Source organism: Chlorocebus sabaeus, chromosome 7, assembly GCF_047675955.1.
Source record: "Chlorocebus sabaeus isolate Y175 chromosome 7, mChlSab1.0.hap1, whole genome shotgun sequence".
NCBI lineage: Eukaryota > Metazoa > Chordata > Mammalia > Primates > Cercopithecidae > Chlorocebus > Chlorocebus sabaeus.
In genome coordinates this window covers 90,410,822-90,437,387 of record NC_132910.1, presented here as the reverse complement: position 1 = coordinate 90,437,387, position 26,566 = coordinate 90,410,822, and the positions used below count along the sequence as shown (strand labels likewise).

At 37.7% G+C, this 26,566-nt stretch overlaps 1 protein-coding gene across 4 annotated transcripts in view; it reads right to left on the bottom strand.

Annotated features, from left to right (window-relative positions):
* The window catches only part of NAA15 (N-alpha-acetyltransferase 15, NatA auxiliary subunit), a 90,818-nt gene that overhangs the window by 34,540 nt on the left and 29,712 nt on the right, over positions 1-26,566 (bottom strand). For all 4 annotated transcript variants that reach the window (XM_007999827.3, XM_007999828.3, XM_007999830.3 and 1 more), the window contains exons 2-10: positions 21,342-21,426; positions 18,621-18,725; positions 14,492-14,649; positions 12,598-12,732; positions 11,221-11,374; positions 6,585-6,704; positions 4,862-4,957; positions 4,537-4,643; positions 2,200-2,272 (exon numbers count right to left, since the gene is read on the bottom strand). In XM_007999827.3, the coding sequence (XP_007998018.1) occupies positions 2,200-2,272; positions 4,537-4,643; positions 4,862-4,957; positions 6,585-6,704; positions 11,221-11,374; positions 12,598-12,732; positions 14,492-14,649; positions 18,621-18,725; positions 21,342-21,426 (1,033 nt within the window). The remainder of the gene's footprint in view (positions 1-2,199; positions 2,273-4,536; positions 4,644-4,861; positions 4,958-6,584; positions 6,705-11,220; positions 11,375-12,597; positions 12,733-14,491; positions 14,650-18,620; positions 18,726-21,341; positions 21,427-26,566) is intronic.

The window sequence follows — 26,566 nt, the reverse complement described above, 5'->3', positions numbered from 1 at the left end:
AAGTGCTGCATATTCTTGGGCATGTCATTGAACCTCTTCCACATTTGTAAAATATGTAGGAAAATGCTGATAATCAAAGGAACATTATGATGATTAACCAATGAAATCATAGGAAAAAGTACTATTAAATTAATCTGAGACCTAGAAACAATGACCAACCCAATAGCAATATGCACCCAGGGTCCCATACTGGGCTTTCCCACTACAGGAACCAGAACTCCTAGGAAAAACAATTGATTCCAGATCTGCAGTGGCAGTGATAAACTGGAATATCTTGTCTTATTAACACCCAAGAAGTTATCAACTACTACTATGGTATGTAAAGAATAGGACCATTTGAGATTTGTAATGTGGTTATTTAGAATTTGGTAATTATATTCATAACATATTTTAATATCATGCTGAATATGCAACATTCAAATATGCTTAAATCCATGAATTCATAATACTTTTTAAAAATGTATTTGCTGTCTTTGAAGGATGCTATTGAACCAACAATTCATTATTTTGAGAACTGGTAAAGAAATTTTAAAAAGCAGGGAGTGGGGAGAAAAAATCCATTTAACATGCTTTTCCTATGCAAACTGAAACATTGTGTAAACAGGTAATAGAGGAAGAAAATTTTCTCTTTTAAAATAATAACAAATTATAGAGTATCACCAGTCAGTAATTCTTAACAGTTGCTAACATATCAAACAAACACTGTATGCCTACTAATATGAGGAATGGAATTTATTTTATTTAATTTTTTAAAATTTTAATTAGCCACTGTGCTACTGGCTGTCATATTAGCAACAATCTTCTACATCGAACTACCAGTTTATAGGAAATTCAGAGGGCAAGGAATAATGTGTTAAGCAACACATAGGGTACAATCAGCAAACTCTAGACTGGGAAAACTGAAAAAAAAAAAATTTCTTCAACAAATAAATTGCAGGAAAATGGATAGGACAGAAACCCACAGATAAAAAGAGTTTAAGAGATACATCAACCAAATTCAAAGTACACATCTTATCTGGATCTTCATTCAAACAAACTTCAAAAACAGAAAGGCAAAAAAAAAATTGACATTTATAACATAACTGGAAATGTGAACATGGACTGAGTAGGTATGATTAAGAAAGTATTAATTTTTGTCAGGCACAGTGGCTCATGCCTATAATCGCGGCACTTTGGGAGGCCAAAGCAGGCAGATCACTTGAGGTCAGGAGTTCGAGACCACCCTGGCCTGGCCAATACGGTGAGACCCCGTCTCTACCAAAAATACAAAAATTAGCCGGGCGTGGTGGCGGGCACCTGTCCCAGCTACTCGGGAGGCTGAGGCAGAAGAATCACTTGCACCTGGGAGGCAGAGGTTGCAGTGAACTGAGATCGTGCCACTGTACGACAGAGCAAGACTCCATTTCAAAAAAAAAAAAAAAGTATTGATTTTCAGGTATGAGAATGGTATTAGGTTACATTTTAGGTTAAGTCCTTCTCTTTAGACATACTGAAATATCCATAGATAAAATGATGGGATGTTTGGAATCTGCTTCAGAATAATATGAGAGTCGAGAAAAGTAGGAGAGGCTATAAATAAATTCAATCATGAATTAAAAATTATTGAAGCTGAGTGCTGGGTAAAGAGAGGATCATTATTTGGTTTTGTAGATGTTTTTAAATTTTTACATAACATTCTTTTCAATAAACTAATGTGAGGTGGGACACAGTGGCCCATGCCTATAATCTCAACACTTTAAGAGGCCAATGCAAGAAGATCACTTGAGCCCAGGAGTTTGAGACCAGCCTGGGCAACAAAGTGAGACCCTATGTCTACAAAGAATTTAAAACTTAGCCTGGCATGATGGTGCATGCCTGTGGTCCCAGCTACACAGAGGGCAGAGGCAGGAGGATCGCCTGAGCCCAGGAGGTCGAGGCTGCAGTGAGCTGTGTTCACACCACTGCACTCCAACCTGGGGAACAGAGCAAGATCGCGTCTCAAAAAAAAAACCCAAAACACAAAAAACAAAGATAATGTAATTCTCTTCTAATCAAATATCACCACACAATGTGCAAATTAATAGATGTCCCTCTTAAAGGGAAAAAAATTTAATGCACTATGCTTCCTGCCTAAGTAATAATACTGACCTTCTGATTAAGAATTTCACAATGTATTAAAATTTTCAAGATGTTTTTAAAACATAAAACTTGAGGACTTACCATTGGGGTTAAATAACCGGCAGCTTTTTAGAGAAGTTTCATAACCTACTACTAACTCTTCTATGATTGCCACCTAGAGTACAAACACACAAACACACTTTAATAGAAAAAATACACAGTTACTATTCTTACGCAAAATGTGTTATTTTCTACTAAAACACTAAATAAACACTTCAACACACACACTCTCCTTTATTAAATATGTTAACCTCTAGATACAAATTTTAAAATACATCATACTTTTGCACAGGTGTGCATTAAGACGTAATTTTGTAAAAGCTTATTGGTTACTCCTTTTCAGCTGAACCAGAAATCAGAAAAAGAGTTGGATAAAAACAGGCAATATTGTGGATGATCTATATCTTGATTCTTTTATCAAAGTTTGTATAAATGAACACCCACAATAAACATTTGCACTTAAGAATTAAATGCTCTGTGAAAAGAGAAATTGTCTAAGTAGATGACAGTAATCAACTTTCAATTTCACAATCCAGGGTAAAACATTAGCAAAACTCAAAAAATACTTTGAGAGTTTGTGAGGTCCAGGAGAATGAGTGGCCATCCACAGTTAAGTTGAATGACCTCAAAACTTAACTGACTCAACAGACTAATAACACCTCTCCCCAAAACCTCAGTAAATTGTGAGGACTACTCACAACTGCAGCTAGGTTATTCTGGTGCACCCATGTTCCCTACTACAAGTTGAGCTACATGCCTACTAAAACTGTTTTGTTTTCTGAAACCTCCTTGCATCAGTTGCATTTATTATCCTAATGGCAGAATTTAGTTGGTGTAAACTTAAGATATGAGAATGAAAATGACTGTTCCCTAAGTTGAATACCAAGGAAAGACTAAAAAGATAAGTTAGGTATTTTTAACCAGTTTAGGTCTAAATAAAAATACCTTAAGTAGAAAAAAATCATAAAAATATAGGATTCTATACATAAGACCACTTCATAAGCATCAAAGTCTGACTCTTTCAAAACTGGAAACAAAAGATCCTACTTGGCCACGCATGGTGGCTCACATCTGTAATCCCAACACTTTGGGAGGCCAAGATGGGTGGATCGCCTGAGGTCAAGAGTTCAAGACCAGTCTGGCCAACATGGTCAAACCCCATCTCTACTAAAAATACAAAAATTAGCCTGGTATGGTGGCACGTGCCTGTAATCCCAGCTACTCGGGAGGTTGAGGCAGGAGAATCAGCTGAACCCAGGAGGCGGAGGTTGCAGTGAGCTGCGATCACGCCATTGCACTCCAGCCTGGGCTACAAGAGCAAAACTCTGTCTCAAAAAAAAAAAAAAAAAAAAGATATTTTATGGATGTGATTTATGCAAGAAAAAAAAAGTGAAAGAGCAATAAAAAAGGCCCATACATTGAGTCTCCAACAAAAGACTGGCAAATACATGCACATTATGTAATTCTGGTTAAAGTGTTTCTTATGTCTCATTTGTTCCATCTTTGACTCTTCAATGTAACTGATTTTTTAGAATCCAACCAATATGTATTGATGACACTGTACTTATAAGCAAAATAGTCTAAATTAAGATTAAAATACCCTTGGCCGAGCACGGTGGCTCACGCTCGTAATCCCAGCACTTTGGGAGGCCGAGGTGGGCAGATCATTTGAGGTCAGGAGCCGGCCAACATGGTGAAACCCTGTCTCCATTAAAAATACAAAAATTAGCCAGGCATGGTAGTACACGCCTGTGATTCCAGCTAGTTGGGAGGCTGAGGCACAAGAATTGCTTGAATCCAGGAGGCAGAGGTTGCAGTGGGCCGAGGTCACGCCACTGCACTCCAGATTGGGTGACAGAGCAAGACTCAGTCTCAAAACAGAAAAAAGTTAAAATAACCTCTAAATAAGCATTCTGAATATTATTAACATGTAGCTGAAAGAGTAAGCTGACTTACTAGAACATCAGAAAAAACTCTTCTGAACAGAACTTTTTGTCTATCAAATTTAAAATGGAGAAAGATGACTAAGCTAAAACTTTAAAAAAAAAAAAAACTCTGGCTTCTGACTATGAACAGGATTAAAGAAAATGGTGAAGAAATCATTACCTTATCAACTTTTCATAACCTACAGTGACTCATTAAAAGTTTATAGCAGAAAGGAAACAGAAAACAAATAAGGAATAAGTCACTGGTCTAAAGAAAAAAAAAAGAGGATGAAATGGAAAAAAGAGGAATCGGAAGCATTTAAATTGCAAACTGGGAAGACTGACACGAGATTCACGAAACATGTACTACTGTGCACAGATAATCGAGAATCAATAATTCCAAATACCGAGCAAAGAAATGGTAGCCAAAAGAAAATATCATATTACACTTTACCTTTTCTTTGTCTTTGTATAATGATCTTAAAGTATTGAAGACTGGTGGGCAACCCTTGCTGAAATTCATCCTTAGGAACTTATCCAAACATTCTTTAAACTTCTCACCTTGGAAGAGAAAAATCCTTTTGGCTTATATTTATCAAATAATTACTTACATTTACCAAAGTATTTACTTACATTTACCAACTTACATTTAGTAGAGTTGTTAGACAACTCTAACAATGTATAGCTTAAACTTAATATGCATACTCATACTTAAAACCAAGAAAAGAAACTTTAAATCATAAAAGCATTTTTATTCCTTTGAAATTATTCTCACCTACCAGATAAAAAGTTTAATGGCAGCCTTCTTGGCACCAGTCCCCTGGGATATTTAGTCCAGGCCTCCTCGTAAATTTTCAGCCGTTCTAACATATTAGCTGCAGACAAAGAAAAATTCTTTGTTATATGTAATTATAAACTGCATTTTTTTTTCTGGAAAATTACGAACTTCTCAAAATATATTAAAATTTTAATATTTAAAAGAAAACTGGAATTATTCGTAATCTTATACCTACTATTTCAACAATTATTTTAGACTATTTCTTTTCAATTTTTTTTATCTTAAGTACATAATTATCTTTATCCTGTTCTGCTTTAGGTAGGCTTTTAAAACCTGAGAACTTCTTTAGTTCTGAAAAAGCCTCGGTTATGATGTTTCCATATTTTGCTGCTTCTCCTACCATTCTCCTTAGCTTTTCCCCTCTAACTCCTCTCCTCTGATTTTGGTCGTGGCTTCTCTTCCATTCTATTAAAATTTTTATTTCAGTAAGTAGGTTTTTCATTTCAGATTCCTAATTGGTACTACTCCTAACTATTCATGTTTCAGGGCAGCAATTACCTCTATCTTAGATTCCTCCATCATCTCTACTCTTCCTTTTGCAGACAGTGGTGATTACCATTCCTTGCTGGTGTTCCTAAAACAATCTGAGAATCTTTGTTACAAAGTAATCTGCAACAAGAGGTTTCTCTTATATATTTCAATGGCTCACAACCAGCCTTGAAGGAAACAAATCAGATCACCTCTGCTGAGGATCCTGCCTATTTGTTTCTGGGCCTATTGCCAAAAGTGGATCCCATTTATGGGACAGAGTGACTGGGGGAGCACAGAGAGTCTGAATCCAAGTTTGACTGACAGAAATTTAACCCCTCTTCCCACAAAGGAACAGTGATGCTCATTCAGCCTGGCTACATTTGCGTGACCCTGGCAAGTCACTTTGATGCAGCCACAGCTTACCACAGAGCTTATTCTTGCTTTTAAGAATATATCTCCATTTCTGTCCATGGAAAGTTTCTTTAATTTAAGAGACAGAGTCTCACACCATGTTGCCCATGCTGAGCTCAAACTCCTGGGCTCAAGCAATCCTCCCACCTCGGCCTCCCAAAGTGCTGTGATCATAAGTGTGAGCCCCTACACTTGGCCTCCTTTCATGTTTTTGATGCTACTATGCATTTGTGAATTTTTTTCTAAAGTTGCTGCTAAATTATTTTCTCAACCATTCTATAAATCTGTAGAAGAAAGGTTTCAGAACATGCTCAATCTGTCATATTAAATAGAAGTTTGCAAGTGTACTTTTGTATTCAGACTTTTTTTTTTTTTTTTTGAGACACAGTCTCGCTCTGTTGCCCAGGCTGGAATGCAGTGGCATTATGTTGGCTCACTGCAACCTCCGCCTCCTGGGTTCAAGCAGTTCTCGTGCCTCGGCCTCCCAAGTAGCTGAGACTACAGGCACATGTCACCACGCCAGCCTAATTTTTTGTATTTTAGTAGAGACGGGGTTTCACCATGTTGACCAGGCTGGTCTCGAACTCCTGAGCTCAGGCAATCCATCCACCTCGGCCTCCCAAAGTGCTGGGATTACAGGCAGGAGCCACTGCGCCTGGCCTGTATTCAGATTTTGAATTAATTCTTAACCACTATTATTCTAGTTGTACTTTTCAATGAGTAAATAAAATATATATTAACAAAAGAAACAATAAAACTTTGTAAGTTTTAAACAATACTACCTGGCTTAAGTGCTTTTTCCAAGCCTTTGTAATAGGCCCAGTTTTCAGGATTTCTCTCTTGCAATCCTCTGTAAACATCTGCAGCATCTTCCAAACGACATAGTTGCAACAGAAGTTCCCCTGATTAAAAATAGAAACAAAAATTAAATATCTGAGAAAACCTTCTAATTAGAATTTTAACTTTTCCTCAAATGTTCTCTTAAAATCTTATTATAAATCAATGCTGCTAAGTAGATGGACCTGGTATCCTCCTGAGTTCCCAGTTCCCTTAAGATCATTTACCAAGTTATTTTATCGTCTCCTTCCTTTTTTGAAATTCACATTATTTAGAAATGCCATCCTCTTCACATCCTCAATTTATTCAGAAAATCTGTCCAACGCCAGGCCAATTTCTCACATTCACTGAACACACCGTCACCAAGCCATCTTCTACTGCTCAATTATTCCTGATACCATATGGAACAACTTCAGCATCCAAATTAATGACTCAATCCAATATCCTAACCTTATGATCCCTTAATCAGCTACAAAACAATTTTGCCGTAGCAGTCCTTAATCTGGTCACATTCAAAACCACCTAGACTTTACCTTTTAATGTCTTCCAAGAAGCAAATACGCACCCTATTTTAAGCTTAATTGCTTTTCTTTCTTTTTGTCTCACTAATCCTACTATTCAACTTCAGAGAAAAAACTATCAGCCTAACAGCAACTTGCCAACTCACTGTTTGCCTTCCCTGGGCTGCATGACCCATCACATCCCTGAATGATATTAGCAGCCCCAATTATCAAAAATCAATCTTAAAACCTAGACTCTTTTGTTTACTAATTTTAAAGCCCAACTGTTTACTTGCTCCACACATTCTCACGGAAGGAAACAAACCAGATGAACAGAGACAGTGGTTTCACTATTATATATGAGCTCCAAAGCCATATAAGCTTCAAATATTCAGGATTCCTTTTCTCTATCCTTAATGTGCTTCCCTTCATCCAAGGTATTATTTTTAAGCCACTATTTCACCCTTGCATCCTTCACTCTCTGTTGCATCTTTCGCTCTCATTTGATAATAAAAATGAACACTTATTGAGTACTTACCATGTGCCCATGACTTTTTTTTCTTTGTGACACAGTCTCTCTCTGCCACCCTAGCTGGAGTGCAGTGGTGCAATCGATCATGGCTCACTGCAGCCTTGGCCTCCTAAAGCGATCCTACCACCTCAGCCTCCCTAGTAGCTGGAACTACAGGAATGTGCCACCACGCCTGGCTAATTTTTGTATGTTTTGTAGAGATGGTTTTTTGCCATGTTGTCCAGGCTGGTCTTGAGCTCCTAGACTCAAGTGATCCACCCACCTTGGCCTCCCAAAGTGCTGGGATTATAGTTGTGAGTCACCGTGCCTGGCCACCAGTGACTTTTAAACATTTCACATGCATTAACTAATTCAATCCTCAGAACTCTATGAGATAGATTACTATTACTTTCATCACTTTAAAACTTAGAGGACTTAAGTAAACTTCCTAAGAGTCTTGCAGATAGTGATAGAGTTAGGATTTGAATCCAAGCAATTTATCTGAAAGAGCAGATATACATTCATTCTTTCTTCTTGAAGACAGGATCTCATTCTGTCACCCAGACTGGAGTGCAGTGGTGCAACCCTGGCTCACTGCAGCCTCAACCACTTGGGCATAAGCAATCCTTCCACCTACCGCAGCCTCCTGAATAGCTGGGACTACAGATGTATGCCAACACATCCAGCTAATTTTTTATTTTTATTTTTTGTAGAGATGAGGCTTCCTTATGTTGCCCAGGCTGGTCTCGAACTCCTGGGCTCAAGTGATCCTCTGGTCTCAGTCTCCCAAAGTGCTGGGATTACAGACATGAGCCACCATGCCTTACAAGCCCATATGCTTAGTATCTGTACCAGTGGTTCTCAACCAGGGGCAGTTTTACCAACATTTAGCAATGTCTGAAGACATTTTGTTTGTCTCAGTAAGGGTGTTGAGTACTACTGGCATCTAACGGGTATAAGCTAGGAGCGCTACTAAACATCCTACAATGCACAGAAGACATCTTCACCCTCAACAACTCAGGCCCAAAATGTCAACAGTACCGAGGTTAACAAAGCCTGCACTATACTAACCAAAAGTCAACTTCATCAAAAACACTAAAAATAACCTGCAGCTGAGTACGATGGCTTGCACCTGCAGTAGGAGGCTGGGGATGGGGTTTGGGGGGAGGATCATTCGAGCCTTGTTCAAGTCCAGCCTGGGCAACACAGCAAGACCTCACCTCTAAAATAAAAAATAAAAATAACCTGCACCTTTACTCCCCTCTACACTACACCCATCCTCTCTTCCTTCCCTCTGTCTTCTACCTTTTCTGAGCAGGAGGAACTGGTGGTATAAGAATAAACAATTAAAAATTTTGCCTTGGCTGGGCGCGGTGGCTCACACCTGTAATCCCAGCACTTTGGGAGGCTGAGGTGGGCAGATCATCTGAGGTTGGAAGTTCAAGAGCAGCCTGACCAATATGGAGAAACCCCATCTCTACTGAAAATACAAAATTAGCCAGGCATGGGGGCGCATGCCTCTAATCCCAGCGACTCGGGAGCTGAGGCATGAGAATCGCTTGAATCCAGGAGGCGGAGGTTGCGGTGAGCCGAGATCGTGCCATTGCACTCCAGCCTGGGAAACAAGAGTGAAACTCCGTCTCAAAAAAAACAAAATTTTTTTTTTGCCTAACTGTGCCCATTCATCCACTCTAAGTTGTTCCTGAGTGATCCTGACCATCTTATCTTCTCCCCAACTATCCCTACCAACAACACTGCCTTGAATTTCTAAAGATCGCTAGAACTTCCAAAGATTGATTCTACCCTCACTTCCCTTCTATTCTCTTTATATACCCTGTCCCATTACCTAACTCAAAGTAGGTATTCAATACATATTTTGTGGAATGAGCTGATAGCCTTATTTCTCATGTCATGTAGAAAATGGAAGCAATTAGAAGGAACTCCAAAATACCCATTACATCTACACATTTACTTGCCCGCCACTTATACTCCACCACCACTTGTTGATGTGGATGAACTATTCATGTTCTTACCTAAGATTAATCCTTCACATGACATCAATCTACCACATGACATCCTCTCTACTGTATCAAATATTCTATCTCTATTGGATCACTCCCGTTAGCACAAATACACATTATGAAAAAAACAAACAAACAAAAAAAACTTCTTTTGAGCCTGCATCCCATTTCATCTACCAGCACCCCCATTTGTTTCCTTTACAGCAAAACTCCTCAACTGAGTCATGTATGCTTCCTATCTTCAGTTCCTCTACTCTCAATCTCTTTTAAATAGACTTGATGTTTGGGCTTTTACCATCCTTCTTCTAGAGGCTTAGAAAGTGCTTTTGTTAAGGTCACCAATGACTTCTAAATTGCTAAAAATCCACTGGTCAGTTGTGAGTCCTTTATCTAATTTGACCTATCTGCCATTCTTCCTCATTAATACAGTTATCAAAGGGATCAAATGAAACAATCTGTCATTTATTTCCATAAAGAAACTTGAGGCCCAAGCCTTGACCCTGGTCACAGAGCTACTTAGTGGCCAATGAGGCAAGTTTTTTCCAGACTTGTAATCTTTCCAGTAAGTCAGAAATTTCCTTCCTTTATGATTAACAGACTACTAAAGAATGACTACTCCAAATGAAAGAAGTTTGTCTTGGATCTGCAGTTCACAAGAGAGCTCCCTAAAGAAGCCTTAGACTTCCAGTTGTTCTTGTCAGTAGCAATATCCTCTGATGAAAGTTCATCTGGCAAACAATGGCTATACCTATTATGCACATGGATGTATACTAAACTTTTCCAGTGTTCAACCTCAAGGTGAACCAAGGGAATTTGAAACCAGCAAACTTCAGTTCCCTAGACTAGCAAGGACAAAGCAGCATTTCAGAAGGTAATTTTTTTAAAAACTCACTTGTCCTTTCATTACTTGTTATTCTTCTTTCATTTTCTATAATCACACCCTCAACTTCTGAAACTGTTAAGACTCGTTTTTCTCAGCCCTCTGCTGAGTGGAATCTAACCCTTCTATCACAATCTACACATTATGAACCCAAATCTCTGCTCTCCCTTTCTTCCAGAATTCATATTCTTTCTATGTCATCGAAGACATTCAGATTAACCATAAAGACTCTCAGAAATATCCTATATGTATTTTAGTAAAGACTGATTCATCAATATACATTATTATCAATAAATCTGGCACACACTACATACACTGTAATTAATAAACTATTTCTAAGAAATGTAATCCTGTCTTATAAAACTAATTGTCTCTTATGTTTTGATTAAATTCCATAATATTTTTCATACAAAGATATTTTAAAGAATGTTATCAGTCATTTCATTCAACTACTTTTTATTGTTCACAATCAACTTTCTCCTCTATCTACAATATTGTTTCAATGTACATTTTCCCACATTACAAATTATTCAAAGTATATGAGTAAGAAATAGATTTTCTATCATCAAAAAGCTGAATTATATGAAATTGTCAGCAGCAACTAGATTTTTCAGCCTTGCTCTCTGTCATATTTCAATATTAGAATTAATGACATTGTTTTAAAAATACCTTTGGTTTCTTCTACAGCAAGTTTATCACAAATCTGCTTTTCATAGGTACAAAGATGTTCCAAAGCTTCTCTATAGAGACCTGCTTCCCGAAGAACTTGATTCTGATATAAGAGTAGTTCACTATATTCATAATCCACCTTATCAGGGGATGTCTGCATATGAATATAAGGAATACTGACAGTAAGAATTTTATTTTCACATCAGAAAATTGTTCACAATACTCAAAAACATGTAAGAAGTCAAAGGATAACATCTGGTTGAAAAAACTAATTTCAAAAATATTCTTAAGTATCTGTCTATGGAGCAACTAAGTAAATAATGACAATATTAGGATATAACAGGTTGAACAAAATAATAATCCACAAGTCCTTACATACAATAAACATGGGGAAGAAGGGAAAGCTCTTACTCAGCAGTAGAATGCCAAATAATAAACCTACAAGGAATGACAAGAGTTAAGAGAATCACCATTTGCAACTATCATAGTAATAGTTGATACACACAAGAATCATAATCAATGAATGCTAAAACTAGAGGGCGAAAGTTTGATGAGCAACAGACTCTTCAGTCTCAAATTGCATATTAAACACAAAGAGAGAAAAATAAGTTTACAGTTGCAAATACAACTTTCACCATGTAATCAAATGGAACAAACTGATGGCATGTGCCTCTTGATGTAATGAACTGAGAAGGACCCAACATCATTTATGTGGTTTCCTGCCAAAATTACAAAACTCTATCTAACAATGAGGAACCATCAGAAAAATCCAAACTGAGGGACATCCTACAAAAGCACAGCCTTCTTCAGAAATGTCTATGTCATAATACACAAAGGAAGTTTTCAAAACTGTTTCAGATTAAAAGAGGCTGAAGAGAAATGATAACTAAATGTAAGGTATGATTCTTAATTGGATCCTGCAATGAAATTAAATTACTAGAAAGGCTATAACTAGGACAATTAGTAAATTTTGAATATGGGCTGGGGATAACAGTCTATCAATGTTAAATTTCCTAATTTTTATAATCTATCCATATAATACTATCTAGAGAACTGACAACTATACAGTTATTTTTAGAAAATACACACTAAAGCATTTAGGGGTAAAGGAGCATGATGTCTTCAATTACTCTCAAACGTTTAAGGAAGAAAATTAAAATAGATAAATAGATACACAGATTTTTAAAGTAAATGCACCAAATATTAACAATTAGTTTAGTATGAATGAACCCCTATGTAGAGTTCTTCGTGCTATTCTTGCAACTTTTCTTTAAGTTTGAAACTATTTCAAAATTAAAAGTAAGCCAGACAATGCCCTTTTTTTTTTCAGTTATACTTAGAATCAGACTTAGTAAAATGGCTTCTAGTTATTATTACCTGTTGTGTTTTCCTAAATTCTTCTAAAATCTTTGCTGCCATTTCATAATCTTCTAATAAATGGTAAGCAATAGCATAACCAATCCATGACGCTCTCTGTGCAGGTCGAAGCTGAAGTAATTGATATCTCGTTTCCTGGAAAATAATAAACACTTTTTCTTAGGTTTTCAGTAACAGCAAGTGCTCCTTTAATATTAGGCCAGGCACAGTGGCTCACGCCTATAATCCCAGCACTTTGGGAGGCTAAGGAGGGCGGATCACGAGGTCAAGAGATCGAGACCGTCCTGGCCAACATGGTGAAACCCCATCTCTATCAAAAATACAAAAATTAGCTGGGCATAGTGGCACACGCCTGTGGTCCCAGCTACTCGGGAGGCTGAAGCAAGAGAATCACTTGAACCTGGGAGGCAGAGGCTGCAGTGAGCCAAGATGCGCCACTGCACTCCAGTCTGGCGACAGAGCGAGACTCCGTCTCAAAAAAATAAGAGAAAGATCATATTAATTTATCCCACAACCCTAAGCATTTTACAACACAATGATGGGAACAATAATAGAAAATACTTCAAACATCCATATTGTGTAGCTTTATGGAGGCAAAGAAATATTTGTTAAGAACATAACGAAGCCTCCAAGCTAATCTTAGAAATTTTTAAAACTTAAGACCAGATTTAAGTTTTTAAAACTTAAGACCAAACTTAAGATCCTTCTTTTTTCTTGATCTGCTTACTCCAAGAAAAGAGACAGGATGGAAAGAACAGCACAAAGGAAAAATATTCAAAATTTTTTAAAAAAATTAAGTGTCCAACTACAGAGTTAAGATATATTTGGAGAAAAATTCAGCAGGTACTATCATATAAAAAGGAAAGAATAAGAAAGAGGAACTAAATAGATCTAACACTAATTTAAGGGTTAAAACCGAATCTACAAAAATATATTAGACTCAGAGCAGGCAGAAAGAAGAAACAAAACATTTGCTTTTGCCAGGTGTGGTGGCTCATGCCCGTAATCCTAGCACTTTGGGAGACTGAGACAGGGCGGACTGCCTGAGCTCAGGAGTTCGAGACCAGCCTGAACAACATGGTGAAACCTCATCTCTACTAGAATATAAAAAATGAGCTGGGCATGGTGGCACATGGCTGTAGTCTCAGCTACTCAGGAGGCTGAGGCATGAGAACCGCTTGAACCCAGGAGGTGGAAGCTGCAGTGAGCAGAGATCGTGCACTCCAGCCTGGGCAACAGAGTAAGACTCTAATGTCTCAAAACAAAACAAAAAAATTGAGGGGCAAGTAAATATTAAAGAGTTACACGTCAATACCAGACAAAAGCATTGTTTGTTTGAGGAGTACTGATGTTAATTTTTTTTTTTTTTTTGGACAAGAGTTTCGCTCTGTTACCCAGGCTGGAGTGCAGTGGCACGATCTTGGCTCACTGCAACCTCTGCCTCCTAGGTTCATGCCATTCTCCTGCCTCAGCCTTCCGAGTAGCTGGGACTACAGGTGACCGCCACCACGCCCGGCTAATTTTTTGTATTTTTAGTAGAGACAGGGTTTCACCGTGTTAGCCAGAATGGTCTCAATCTCCCGACCTCGTGATTCGCTCGCCTCAGCCTCCCAAAGTGCTGGGATTACAGGCGTGAGCCACCGCACCCGGCCTGATGTTAATTTGTATCAAATTAAGTCAATCCTACACAGTAGGCCAAATCTGCCTCACCATAAAATAATTTATTTTTAAAGATCTTATTATTCCAATCATAAACACAACCACTATGGTAGGAGGGAAAAAAGTTCAATTAAGTTATCTTCAAAATGAAATAAAAAATTTCTGTATCAGAAAGTACTCAAAGTTGTACATATTTTCCCCTTAGAATTTTTTTTAAAAAGTCCATTTTACTTACCCTATAACCCTCAAGATCTCGCATCTGAATTTGTAGTAAGGAAAGGTCCCTTAAGATTTGAAGATTGTCTTTATCCCATTTTAGTGCATTTCTGTAACACTTAATGGCTTCATCATACTTCTTGTCTGACCTCTGAAGAAGGCCATAAACGTGCCAACCTAAAGAATTTAGTTAAGGATATAACCTACAAGTCAAAAATTACTATTCCAAATGACTTCCCAAGAAACTTGGAGAACTACAGCCATTTATAAAATTACAAGCTTAAAAAGAGGGAGGCGGACGGAGAAGGGGAGATTGATTTCAAAGATATAAAGCAGTTTAATACAGTGGAAAAGAGCACAGCTTTTGGAGCCAGAGAAAATTAGGTCTAGCCTGCCTTATCAGCTCTGTAACCTTGGACAAATCAGTCTCATTAAGTTTCCTCATTACTAAAATGTAAACAGAAATAGTCTATGCAGCAAATCATACTACTGACAACTAAATGGGATAACATATATAAACTGCTCACTGGCTAGCACAAAGTCAATATATATATGTAAGCAGTTACTATATTATTAATAGTAAAAGGAAAAAGAAGGAATGGGTCTTCATGGAATATAATTATGTAAAGTCATGAAGATTTTATTTTCTTGAACCAAAAGATCCTTAGGACAACCCTTAGTGTAATATAAAGTTTCTAAAACTCAGCCACATACAAAATAAAAACATTCGTTCATTTAACCATAATTATTAAAACTTCTTTTCCTTTTTTTGAGATAGGTCTTGCTCTGTCACCCAGTCTGGAGTGCAGTGGTGTGGTCTTTGCTCACTGCAACCTCCACTCCCTGCGCTCAAGTGATCCTCCCACCTCAGCCTCCTGAGTAGCTGCGACTATAGGCGCACACCAGCATGCCAGATATTTTTTGTATTTTTGGTAGAGATGGGACCTCGCCATGTTGCCGAAGATGGTCTCAAACTCCTGAGCTCAAGCAATACCTGCCTTGGCCTCCCAAAGTGCGGGATTACAGGCATGAGCCCCTGCACCCAGCCTAAAACTTCTTAATAACTAAGATGTAGGTCATCAAAACAGCCTCCTATATTCAAAGATCTTAAAGTCTAGTAAAGGACAGATAAATAAGCAAAATTAAAGTACGCTGTAAAAACTGCTATAAAGAAGGAAAATATTCCACTTCCCAAATACAGCCCTTTTTCACTTTAGGTCTTGATTACTGTACCAGCTACCCAATCCACCTATCTTCAGTCTCTCTTCTTTTATTCTCCTACCAAAGTAACCGGGTTTTGTTGTGAGTTTTTTTGTTGTTGTTTTTTGTTTGTTTTTGAGATGGAGTCTTGCTCTGTCACCAGGATGGAGTGCAGTGGCATGATCTCAGCTCACTGCAACCTCTGCCTCCCGGGTTCAAGCAATTCTCCTGCCTCAGCCTCCCAAGTAGCTGGGATTACAAGCATGCACCACCACGCCCAGCTAATTTTTGTATTTTTAGTAGAGACAGGGTTTCACCATGTTGGCCAGATGGTCTCAATCTCCTGATCTCGTGATCCACCGGTCTCCCAATTATTATGTTTTTTAAAAGAGACAGGGTCTTGCTCTATCACCTAGGCTGGAGTGCAGTGGCATGCTCATAGCTCACTGTAGCCTCAAACTCCTGGGCTCAAACAATCCTTCTACCCCAGCCTCCAGAGCAGCTAGGACCACAGGCACATGCCACCACCATATGCAGTTAATTTTTTATTTTCTATAGAGACGAGGTCTCACTATGATGCCCAGGCTAGTCTTGAACTCCTACCCTCAACTGATCCCCTTGCCTCAGCCTCCCAAAGTGCTGGGATTACGGGCATGAGTCACTGTGGCTGGCCCAAAATAATCTTTCTAAAACACACTCAAAACAAAAAAGGAAGTCTTTCCTTTCCAGAAATTTATGATGTTTCTTTCTGAGATCAAGCTCAAACTTCAATCTGGCCAGGTGCAGTGGCTCACATCTGTAATCCAAGTACTTTGGGAGGCAGTGGTAGGCACATCACTTCAAGTCACAAGTTCAAGACCAGCCTGGTCAACATTGCAAAATCTCGTCTATACTAAAAATACAAAAAACACCCAGGCATGGTCACATGCACCTGTATTCCCAGCTACTCGGGAGGCTGAGGCAGGAGTATTACCTGAACCCGGGAGGTGGAGGTTGCAGTGAGCTGAGATCACACCACTGTACTTCAGACTGGGTGACAGAGTGAAACTCCATCTCAAAAACAAACAAACAACAACCTTCAATCTAACAACTTTTAGGCCAGAGGTCCTCAACAGAGTCAATAAAACACAGAATGTTGGCTGGGCATGGTGGCTCATACCTGTAATCCCAGCACTTTGGAAGGCCAAGATGGGTGGATGGCTTGAGGTCAGGACTTTAAGACACCAGCCTGGCCAATATGATGAAACCCTGTCTCTACTTAAAAAATACAAAAATTAGCCAGCTTGGTGGTGTGCACCTCTAATCCCAGCTACTTGGGAGGCTGAAGCAGGAGAATCACTTGAACCTGGGAGGCAGAGGTTGCAGTGAGCTGAGATCGTGCCATTGCACTCCAGCCTGGAAGACAAGATCAAAACTCCATCTGAAAAAAAAAAAAAAAAAAAGACAAACAAAAAAAATCCCAGAATGTTTAGGGTGGCAGGCATGAATAAAAAACACATATTTAATATTACGCGTTTTTAAAGCAAGTCAAAATATTACAAATTTTATTTGAAAAATAATCTTGGTTTCCGCAATATAAATGACAAAGTATAACTGGATCAAATCCTCCCGGCTGTTTGGATCATGGTTTTATAAACTAGGAAACACTACCCATTAAAATCTAGCTCCCATTACCTATCTTTCCACTCCCTCCCATTTCTATCACTAATACCCTGTATTTCAGGACTTTACTTCTCTTAAATGTTACAACAGCCACATAACTTGACTCTCATCTTCACCTCCTAAAAATCCTATCCCCACAGAGTTTAACACCGCCAAAAATTTAAAGAAAATTATGTCCATCAAGAGGAACTCAAATAAATCATAAAAAGACATTGGCAGAACACTATACAATCATTAAAAATTATGAAAAGACATCTATCTACGACAGTCTTAACAGTTAAGCCTTTACTTATCTTTCTAGTCCTCTAGTCACTCTCAATTCACATACTTCCACTTTACTGGATTAATGACAACTATTTGAATAAACCACAACATTTTATGTAATACTCCCAAATGTTCTGTAAATGTTTCTAATCAGTATCTTCCTTCACCAGACTATAAGTTCTTTGAGAGCAAAATCTGTTATCTTTTCTTTGTCTGTACCAAGCCAAGGGCCTGGTAAACATCTGAAAAACTGCTAAATATTTCAGCACTTAAAATTGTGTCAGCCCACAAAATAGGTACAGAAATATTTGCTAAAGTCTATCTTAAAAATAGCAACCCACAATATTTTCTCTATCCTCCTTCAGATATTTCTATTTGCTCTTACTCTCCGTTAATAAAATATTTATCCAATATGGTACTTAGCATTATCAGTGGCTATGTTATATATCTCATCATTAAATCTTTAAACCAACACAGTGAGGTAAATATGATTACCCCATTTTACACATGAAGAAACTGAGCCCTAAGATCACACAGAAAGAAGCTGAAATGGGTTTTGAACCTAAGTGAGGCACATTCTAAGCCTATACTCCAAAAGCTTGTGCTCTAAACCAGGGTATTATAATGCCACTCTAATATTCCTTATTTTATATCCTTTTTCTTTTTGAGACCCACCACTTACCACTATCACATTGGTGATGAGCTTTCAACAAATGGGGTAGGGGAGTGCCACACAAATATTCAAGACCTTAGCAATGCCCCCTTTTTAAGAGTGAGAAAAGCTTTCATAGATATTTTTAAGGCAAGTCCCATTTATCTGTGAGAAAACAGAATGTTAAAACATGGTTAGGTATATAAAAATGTTCCCTGAATGAAGGCAGTTGCTTGCTGTTACCCTATTTAAAAAAGAATAATTTCCTCTGTAATTGCACAATAAGAGAGATCTAAAACTTTGACTCTCAAATTGCTGCCTTAGCTCAAAACACCCCACTCAAACCTTAAATATATCTCAAAAAGGATACACACATGACTCTTCAAGTCATTTCTCAAACCTCTACGAACCAATTCATAAGCTTCTTCCTTTTTCCCCAAACAGTTCAATGTTAATCCTTTCATAGCCAGGGTTTCTATTTTTTAAAAACAAAAAAGAAAAGGAACATTAAAAAAAATTAAATATTAAAATAACAAAACATAATCTCAAAAACAAATGCTACATTGCCTTAAGAACTAAAAATTTCAAGATTACCAAGATACTTTCCACTTTCTTGCACATTTAAAACATTTTTAAAAATTGGCAATCCAAGTAAATACAGATTTCCAGACTCTATTATCGGAAAGAGACTCTCCTTTTTTTTTTTTTTTTTTTTTTAGATAAAAGATACAAAATACATGCTATTTGACTAGAAAGATAATCTAGTAATTCATTCTTCAGGGGAATTCCATGGGATAACCTTATATATCTACTTCATTAAAATATAAAAACTTTATCTTGAAAACATACTTTATTTCTGTGAACCTAGGTTATATACCGGTTAAATTCATTCTTCAGTGATTAAAAAAATACACATAAATTTCCTACATTTTTTATTTTCCTAAATTTATTTTAAAATGATTGAGATTACTATTAAATATACAAGAAAAAGATGTCAGAAATCTGTCATTAGCAACCAAAAGATTAAAAGAGTTAAAAGAAATATTAAGTTTTCAGAAAAGAGGAAAAATAAATTCTAATTCTATATGTATCCTATGAAGCCTAAAGCGAGTGAAAATATTATTTGCCTAACTTTTTAATTTATTTGATTGATTTGCCTAACTTTTAGACTAAAATTTAGACTTTAGAGAGAAATTCATTAGGTATAAAGGATAAGGATTAAAGATATAATCCTGAGGAAGAATCAATATGTACTGTTTAAAAATACTTTCGGCCAGGTGCAGTGCCTCACACCTGTAATCTCAAGACTTTGGGAGGCCAAGGTGGGCAGATCACTTGAGGTCAGGAGTTCCAGACCAGCCTGGCCAACATGGTGAAACCCCACCTCTACTAAAAATACAAAAATTAGCCAAGTGTGGTGGCGGGCACCTGTTATCCCGGCTAGTTGGGAGGCTGAGGCACAAGAATTGCTTGAACTCAGGAGGCAGAGGTTGCAGTGAGCCAAAATTGCCCCATTGCACTCTAGCCTGGGCAACAGAGTGAGATTCCGTCTCAAAAACAAACAACAAAACTTTCAATGAAATTATGACAATTTATATGCAACCTGATTTCAGATATATTACAGTGGCAGGGTAGGGAGTTGGAGAATCACATTTCAGAAACGGAAAAACAGGCTGGGCGCAGTGGCTCATTGTAATTCCAGCACTTTGGGAGGCCGAGGTGGGTGGATCACCTGAGGTCAGGAGTTTGAGACCAGCCTGGCCAACACGGTGAGATCTCATCTCTACTAAAAATACAAAAATCAGCCCGGCATGGTGGCACACGCCTATAATCCCAGCGACTTGAGAGGCTGAGGTAGGGGAATTGCTTGAACCCAGGAGGTGGAGGTTGCAGTGAGCTGAGATTGCACCACTGCCCTCCAGCCCGGACAACAGAACGAAACTCCATCTCAAAAAAAAAAAAAGAAGAGAAAAACAGTGAAATAATGTAGGGAAAACTGCATTTCAGAAATAATGAAATCTGATACTTTTCTATATTGACACATTATCAGTATGCCTACTTTAGAAATGATATCAAACAACGTAATGCTCAGCTGGTCAGCAAAAATAAATAATTTTTAATATGGAAAAAGAGAGAGAGAAATTTATTTCTATTTATTTGTGTTTTTTTAAATATATGTTTTGTCATAATAAAGACAGGGTCCCACTATGTTGCCCAGGCTGATCTTGAATTTCTGGCCTCAAGCAATCCTCTTGCCTCAGTCTCCCAAAGTGTTGGGATCATAAGAGGGAGCCACAGCACCCAGCAGAGAGATAAATTTAGATACTTTTATCTCCATTGTTTTCCGTCTCCAAACAATTACAGTAAAAGAAAGTATAAAGTGAAATGCAGTGAAAGAAAGTGAGAATTATTATAAACACAGGCCAAAAAAAAGCAAGGAATCTAATGGAGAATTATTACTCTCCTCCTGATCTTCAATACTAAGAGTATATTATCAATAGTTACTGAAAAGCCATGTTTCTTAACTGTACAAATGAGACCTGCGAAAACTTATTTTTCCTTTGCCTCCTCTCAAGTTTAGCCACACACTCTCCCCTTGCTCTACAAATATCTCACCATCCAACAATCTACCTTCACACAAGCAAAAGCCTGTACACTTTCAGAACATTACAATATACAAATCATGTCTTAAACATAACTAGGTCTTGAAAAACTGAAAAGCATAAATTAAAAATATGATAGTTCATGAGCAAAGGACCAAATGGTCACTTTCTGAATAAGCTTATCATAAAGCATAAAATTTATCCAGCTCAACCAAAGTTCTAAAGTAAATTTTGGCATTCTATCCTATTAAGTTATTTCTCTTTTCCTACAGAGCTAATATTCAAACTAAGAATAAATCAGAACTCAAGTAGAATGTGTTATCATTTTCTTGATATTAAATTCAAAATTCAGTATTTCACCTTCTCACAGAAGTCAAAGATGAGAGGGTCTGTTCTCTCTGGAAAACAGTTAAGGCAGCTGGGAAGAATACAATCCACTAAGAGAAGCCAGACAGGTATGTAGTAAAGCTTTATCTACTTGCACTTACCTCCATGCTCTGCAAATTTGGGATTAGAAAGTATTTGTTTACAGAATTTCAATCCATTTCTATACTGTTTGTGTTCATAACACCTCTGTCAAAACAAACAAAAAATATTTAAGTTTAGCAAGGAATGCAAACAACATTAAATTAAACACTAAATTTCTCTACTCTGTTTAAAAAAAACAGAATGCTATTTCCATATGCTTCTAAATCTCGGAACAATGCCAATAAAAAATACAAAAGGTTCAAATACAGGAAGTAAAATAAAGACAAACGAACAGAATACAGATTAGTAAAGTCCAACAACTGAGTAATGCAGAAAGAGAATAGAAAAATAAATGGTATAGAATTTTTTTTTTTTTTAAAGACTGAGACTCACTCTGTCACCCAGGCAGGGCACAGTGGCATGATCATAGCTCACAGCGGCCTTATCCACCTGGGCTCAAGGAATACTTCTATCTCAGCCTTCCAAGTAGCTAGGACTAAAGGCACATGCCACCACACCTGGCTAATATTTTTATTTTTTGTAGAGACAGGGACTCACTATGTTGCCTAGGTTGGTCTCAAACTCCAAGATTCTCAAGCGATTTTGGGAGTCACTCAAGCAATCCTCCTGCCTCGGCCTCCCCAGGGGCTGGGATAATAGGCATGAGCCACTATGCCCAGCTAGTTTTCTAAAGAACATTTTATTTTTACTGAAGAATATTTTCTTTTTACTGAAGCTTTCAAGCTGAAAGGGCCAAAAATGTCCATGCAAAATACATGGAAAAAATACCCAGACTGTAACATATCACAGTGAAATCTCAAAGCCTGAAAATAAAAAAAAAAGGTCCTTAAAAACTTCCAGAAAGGGAAAAAAAACAAGTCACATAAAAAAGATCTATAATCAGAATGGCAGTGCACTCTTATTCCAAAGTAAAAATGAAATACTGTTGAAATCTAGAAGACAAATATACAGCCTTCAAAATTCAGAGTGAAAATTAAGTTTCAACTTATAATTCTATACCCAGCCAAGTCATCAATCAAGTACAGTCAGCCCCCATATCCATGGGTTCTACATCTGTGGAGTCTGCTAACTACAGATAGAAAGTATTTAGAAAAACAAAAAACAAAAAAACTGCGTCTATACAAAAGTACACTTTTTTCTTGTAAGCAATACAGTATAACAACTATTTACACAGTATTTACATTGTATTAGGTATTATAAATAACCTAGAGATAATTTACAGTATACAAGAGGATGTGCATAGGTTATATGCAAATACTATGCCACTGTATATCAAGGACTTGAGCATCCCTGGATTTTGGTACCCAAGGGAGATCCTGGAACCAACCTCGCAAAATGTCATTTTGCTCCCATACATAAAGACTATATAAGAGGCTAGGCATGGTGGCTCATACCTGTAATCCCAGCACTTTGGGAGGCCGAGGGGGGCAGATCATATGAGGTCAGGAGTTCGAGACCAGGCTGGCCAACATGGTGAAACCCTGTCTCTACTAAAAATACAAAAATTAGCCAGGCCTGGTGGCGCTACCTGTAATCCCAGCTACTCCAGAGACTGAGGCAGGAAAATCATTTAAACCCAGGAGGCAGAGGTTGCAGTGAGCGGAGATCGTGCCACCACACTCCAGCCTGGGCAACAGAGTGAGACTCTGTCTCAAAAAAAAAAAAAAAAAAAAAAAAAACCCAAACAAACCAAAATACCAAGACCGTATAAGAGCAAAATGACATTTCAAAGCTTTGCAAAAAGCTAAACTTTTGTGTCCACATATTCTTCCTTAAGAAGCCATTAAAAGAAGATAAATTTTTAAAAAGGCACTACGGAGGGCCGGGCGTGGTGGCTCACATATATAATCCCAGCACTCTGAGAGGCCGAGGCGGGCAGATCACGAGGTCAGGAGTTCGAGACCAGCCAGGCCAATATGGTGAAACCCCATCTCTATTAAAAATACAAAAATTAGCTGGGCATGGTGGCGGGCGCCTGTAATCCTCGCTACTCAGGAGGCTGAGGCAGGAGAATCATTTGAACCCGGGAGGCAGAGGTTGTCAGTGAACTAAGATCACGCTATTGCATTCCAGCCTAGATGATAGTGTGAGACCATATCTCCAAAAAAAAAAAAAGCACTATAGGACTTAGTAATTAAATAGGGAATCTAATACAGAAAAAAGAACTAGAGAGTAGCCACTCCAGATTGGAGCAGAAGTCAAAACCTGCTATGGAATAGGTTTCCAGCAAGAGCAAAAATTGAACTAGTGTGCTTGCTAATATGGAAAATGTTAATCGTAAGCTCATGACAGAAATACAGGCACACTTGCAGAACATGAGCAACAGGTCTACAGAAAACCAGGCAACTGCCTAAATAATAGGTATTAACTCCACAAAAAACAAAAGCTTGTATAAGACTTGGATTTAGTATAAATTTGGCTCAATACTGAATAATACATGCATAGTTATAAAAATGCAAACACTCTGTACTAGTTTATAAAAAACTTGTGATATGGCTGGGCGCAGAAGATCATGCTTGTAATCCCAGCACTTTGGGAGGCCGAGGCGCGATCACTTAAGGTCAAGAGTTCGAGACCAGCCTGGCCAACATGGTGAAACTCCATCTCTACTAAAAATACAAAAAAAAAAAAAAAAAAAAAAAATTAGCCAGGCATGATGGCATGCAGGTGTCTGTAATCCCAGCTGCTCAGGAGGCTGAGGCAGGAGAATCACTGGAACCTGGGAGGCGGAGGTTGAAGTGAGCCAAGATCATGCCACCACACTCCAGCCTGGGCAACAGGGCCAGATTCTGTCTCAAAACAAAAAAAAGGAAAAAAAAAAAAAAAAACTCATGATATAATTATGTTGAGGAACGAGGAAAATCAAAGTGGGCAAATGTGTGAATGAGTAAGTTCTGAGTCCTCATTTTCAAAAACCAGAGGTCAACAAATATTTAAAAGCTATGTATCAAGAAGAAATAGTGATATATTACTAAGCAACAAGAAGGCAAATACCAGACAAAATAAAGAACTGAAGTTGCTTGATTCTGGAGTGGGAAACCAAGTGGATGGGAGAAAATAGAGAACATTATTTGTTTCATCATATATCTTTTAGTGCTAGTTGACTTTTAGACATCAACATATGCTTTCACATGAAAATTTATTTTTAAAGCATTGTATTTGTTACAGAAAAAAAAAATGTGCATCTAAAACATACAATTTGTGCCAGAACACATTGACGTAAATTTTAAAAATTTTGCTCATAATTTTTGAGGCAATATATTTAAAATCTGGGAAGGAAAAATGCAAGTGATGGCAAAAAGCATGGCAGAAAATGTGTAGAAACAGAAAAATAAAAATGTAAAAATTTACATTTTAGTATCAAGAAATCAATTAATTAAGTTCACACTAAGGCAAACTAGAGTTGTTTTACAACCACCTATATACCCATCATCTCCACTTTGTTGTTGCTTTGAGACAGGATCTCACTCTGGCCCAGACTGGAGTGCAGTGGGTCAATCACAGGCTCAAGCAATCCTCCTGCCTCAGCCTTCCAATGCTGTTGTTTTGCATCTGAAACCTAATATATCCAAATACAACTGATTTTCTTGCCCAAAATGTATTCTGCACCAAGTCTTCACCATCCTGAAGATAGAGTTGATGCCCCCGCTTCAACTCAATCAACTAGATGATTATGCAAAAAAAAAAAAACTAATCATCTTTGGTGCTTCTCCTTCCCTTATACTTCTGTCCTCTAGTAGGTCCCATCAGACCCAGTTTCTCAGCAATAGCTTCCTAACTGGTTGAATATTTTTCTTTGTCTCCCACAATCAACTATGCATTCAGCAGGCACAGTGATTTTAGGGACAAGAGGAGGAGAAAGCAGAAGCAGTTACTTGAGAGCTGTCATTCACCATATGTAGCCAAAGAAACATAGTAATACTAAGTAGCTAAATTTAGTGTTCCCATTTACTTAGCAGAAAGCCTAAAAGTAACTTGTTTTTCTTACAATAAGAAAGCACTAAAGGAAGCTATGATGTAAAGACTAACATAATTAAAAGGAATGTTATTAACTTCTTGCTGTTTATGAAAACTATATACCTATAAAGAAGGGGGTTAAGTGTCACTGCTCATAAAACCATCAGCTTTCTGAAATTTTACATTTATAAAAATGTAGTTAGGTGACTTTCACTTTTGGCATGATGAAGTAAGTGAAGCTCAACTTGTTCTTTCATCATAAACAAAACGGGACAAAATATATGAAATAACAGGTTCAACAGGTGGTGCTACCAGGTGGCGGAAGACTGTGAACCAAGAGAAAGGGAAACAAACATGATGAGCTCTAGAAATGCCATCACTTTATACCTGGAGGCACTTTCTATATCACAGCACAGGAGGAAGGATCCTAAGCAAACTACAGGAGTCCACAGAGTTAAGAAACAAAGACTGATGTTCAATGAGGCTGAGGTACTCTGCAAGAGATGGAACTACCCTGAGAAAGAGATCCAAAAATCTATAGAAGGTCCCCATGTGTCTGTTGTTGAAAACTGTTGAGTACACTAAGTTTTGCATATGGAGGGTGAAATATAACAAGGCCAGACAAAGAATGATCAGGACTCATTAAGTTTAACAATTCTCATGGCCCACAAGGTAGTGAGAGTTCCAACTTGCCAGAATGGAGTGTCAACGAACAGCTGTAGAATTCAGCAAATACTGCAAAAACGTCATTCCTTAAGAGTAGACAAACACTAGCCCTAGAGTATTACTCTAGACCCACCCTAACAAACCCTTAAAAAAATCAGGTTGACAGACAAGCATCTTTACTGTGCGCCACAACAAAGTCCAACACCACTCTTCAAAGACAGTTAAATTTAGTAAAATAATATAAAACCTATAATGTATAACATCCAATAGAAAATATCTAGACAGCTAAGAGCAGGAAAACATGATCCATAATCAGGAGAAATTAAAATGTGATGGAATTATGATAAAGAAGTTAAAACAACTATTATAAATGTGCTCAAAATTTAAGCAATGGATAAACAAATGAAGAGGAAAATATATTTTAAAAAACAAATAGAATTTATAAAGATGAAAATACAGTATTAAGGCTGTGCACAGTGGCTCATGCCTGTAATCCCAGCACTTTAGAAGGCCAAGATGGGCAGATCACTTGAGACCAGGAGTTCGAGACCAGCCTGGCCAACATTGGCAAAACCCCATCTCTACTAAAAATACAAAAAAC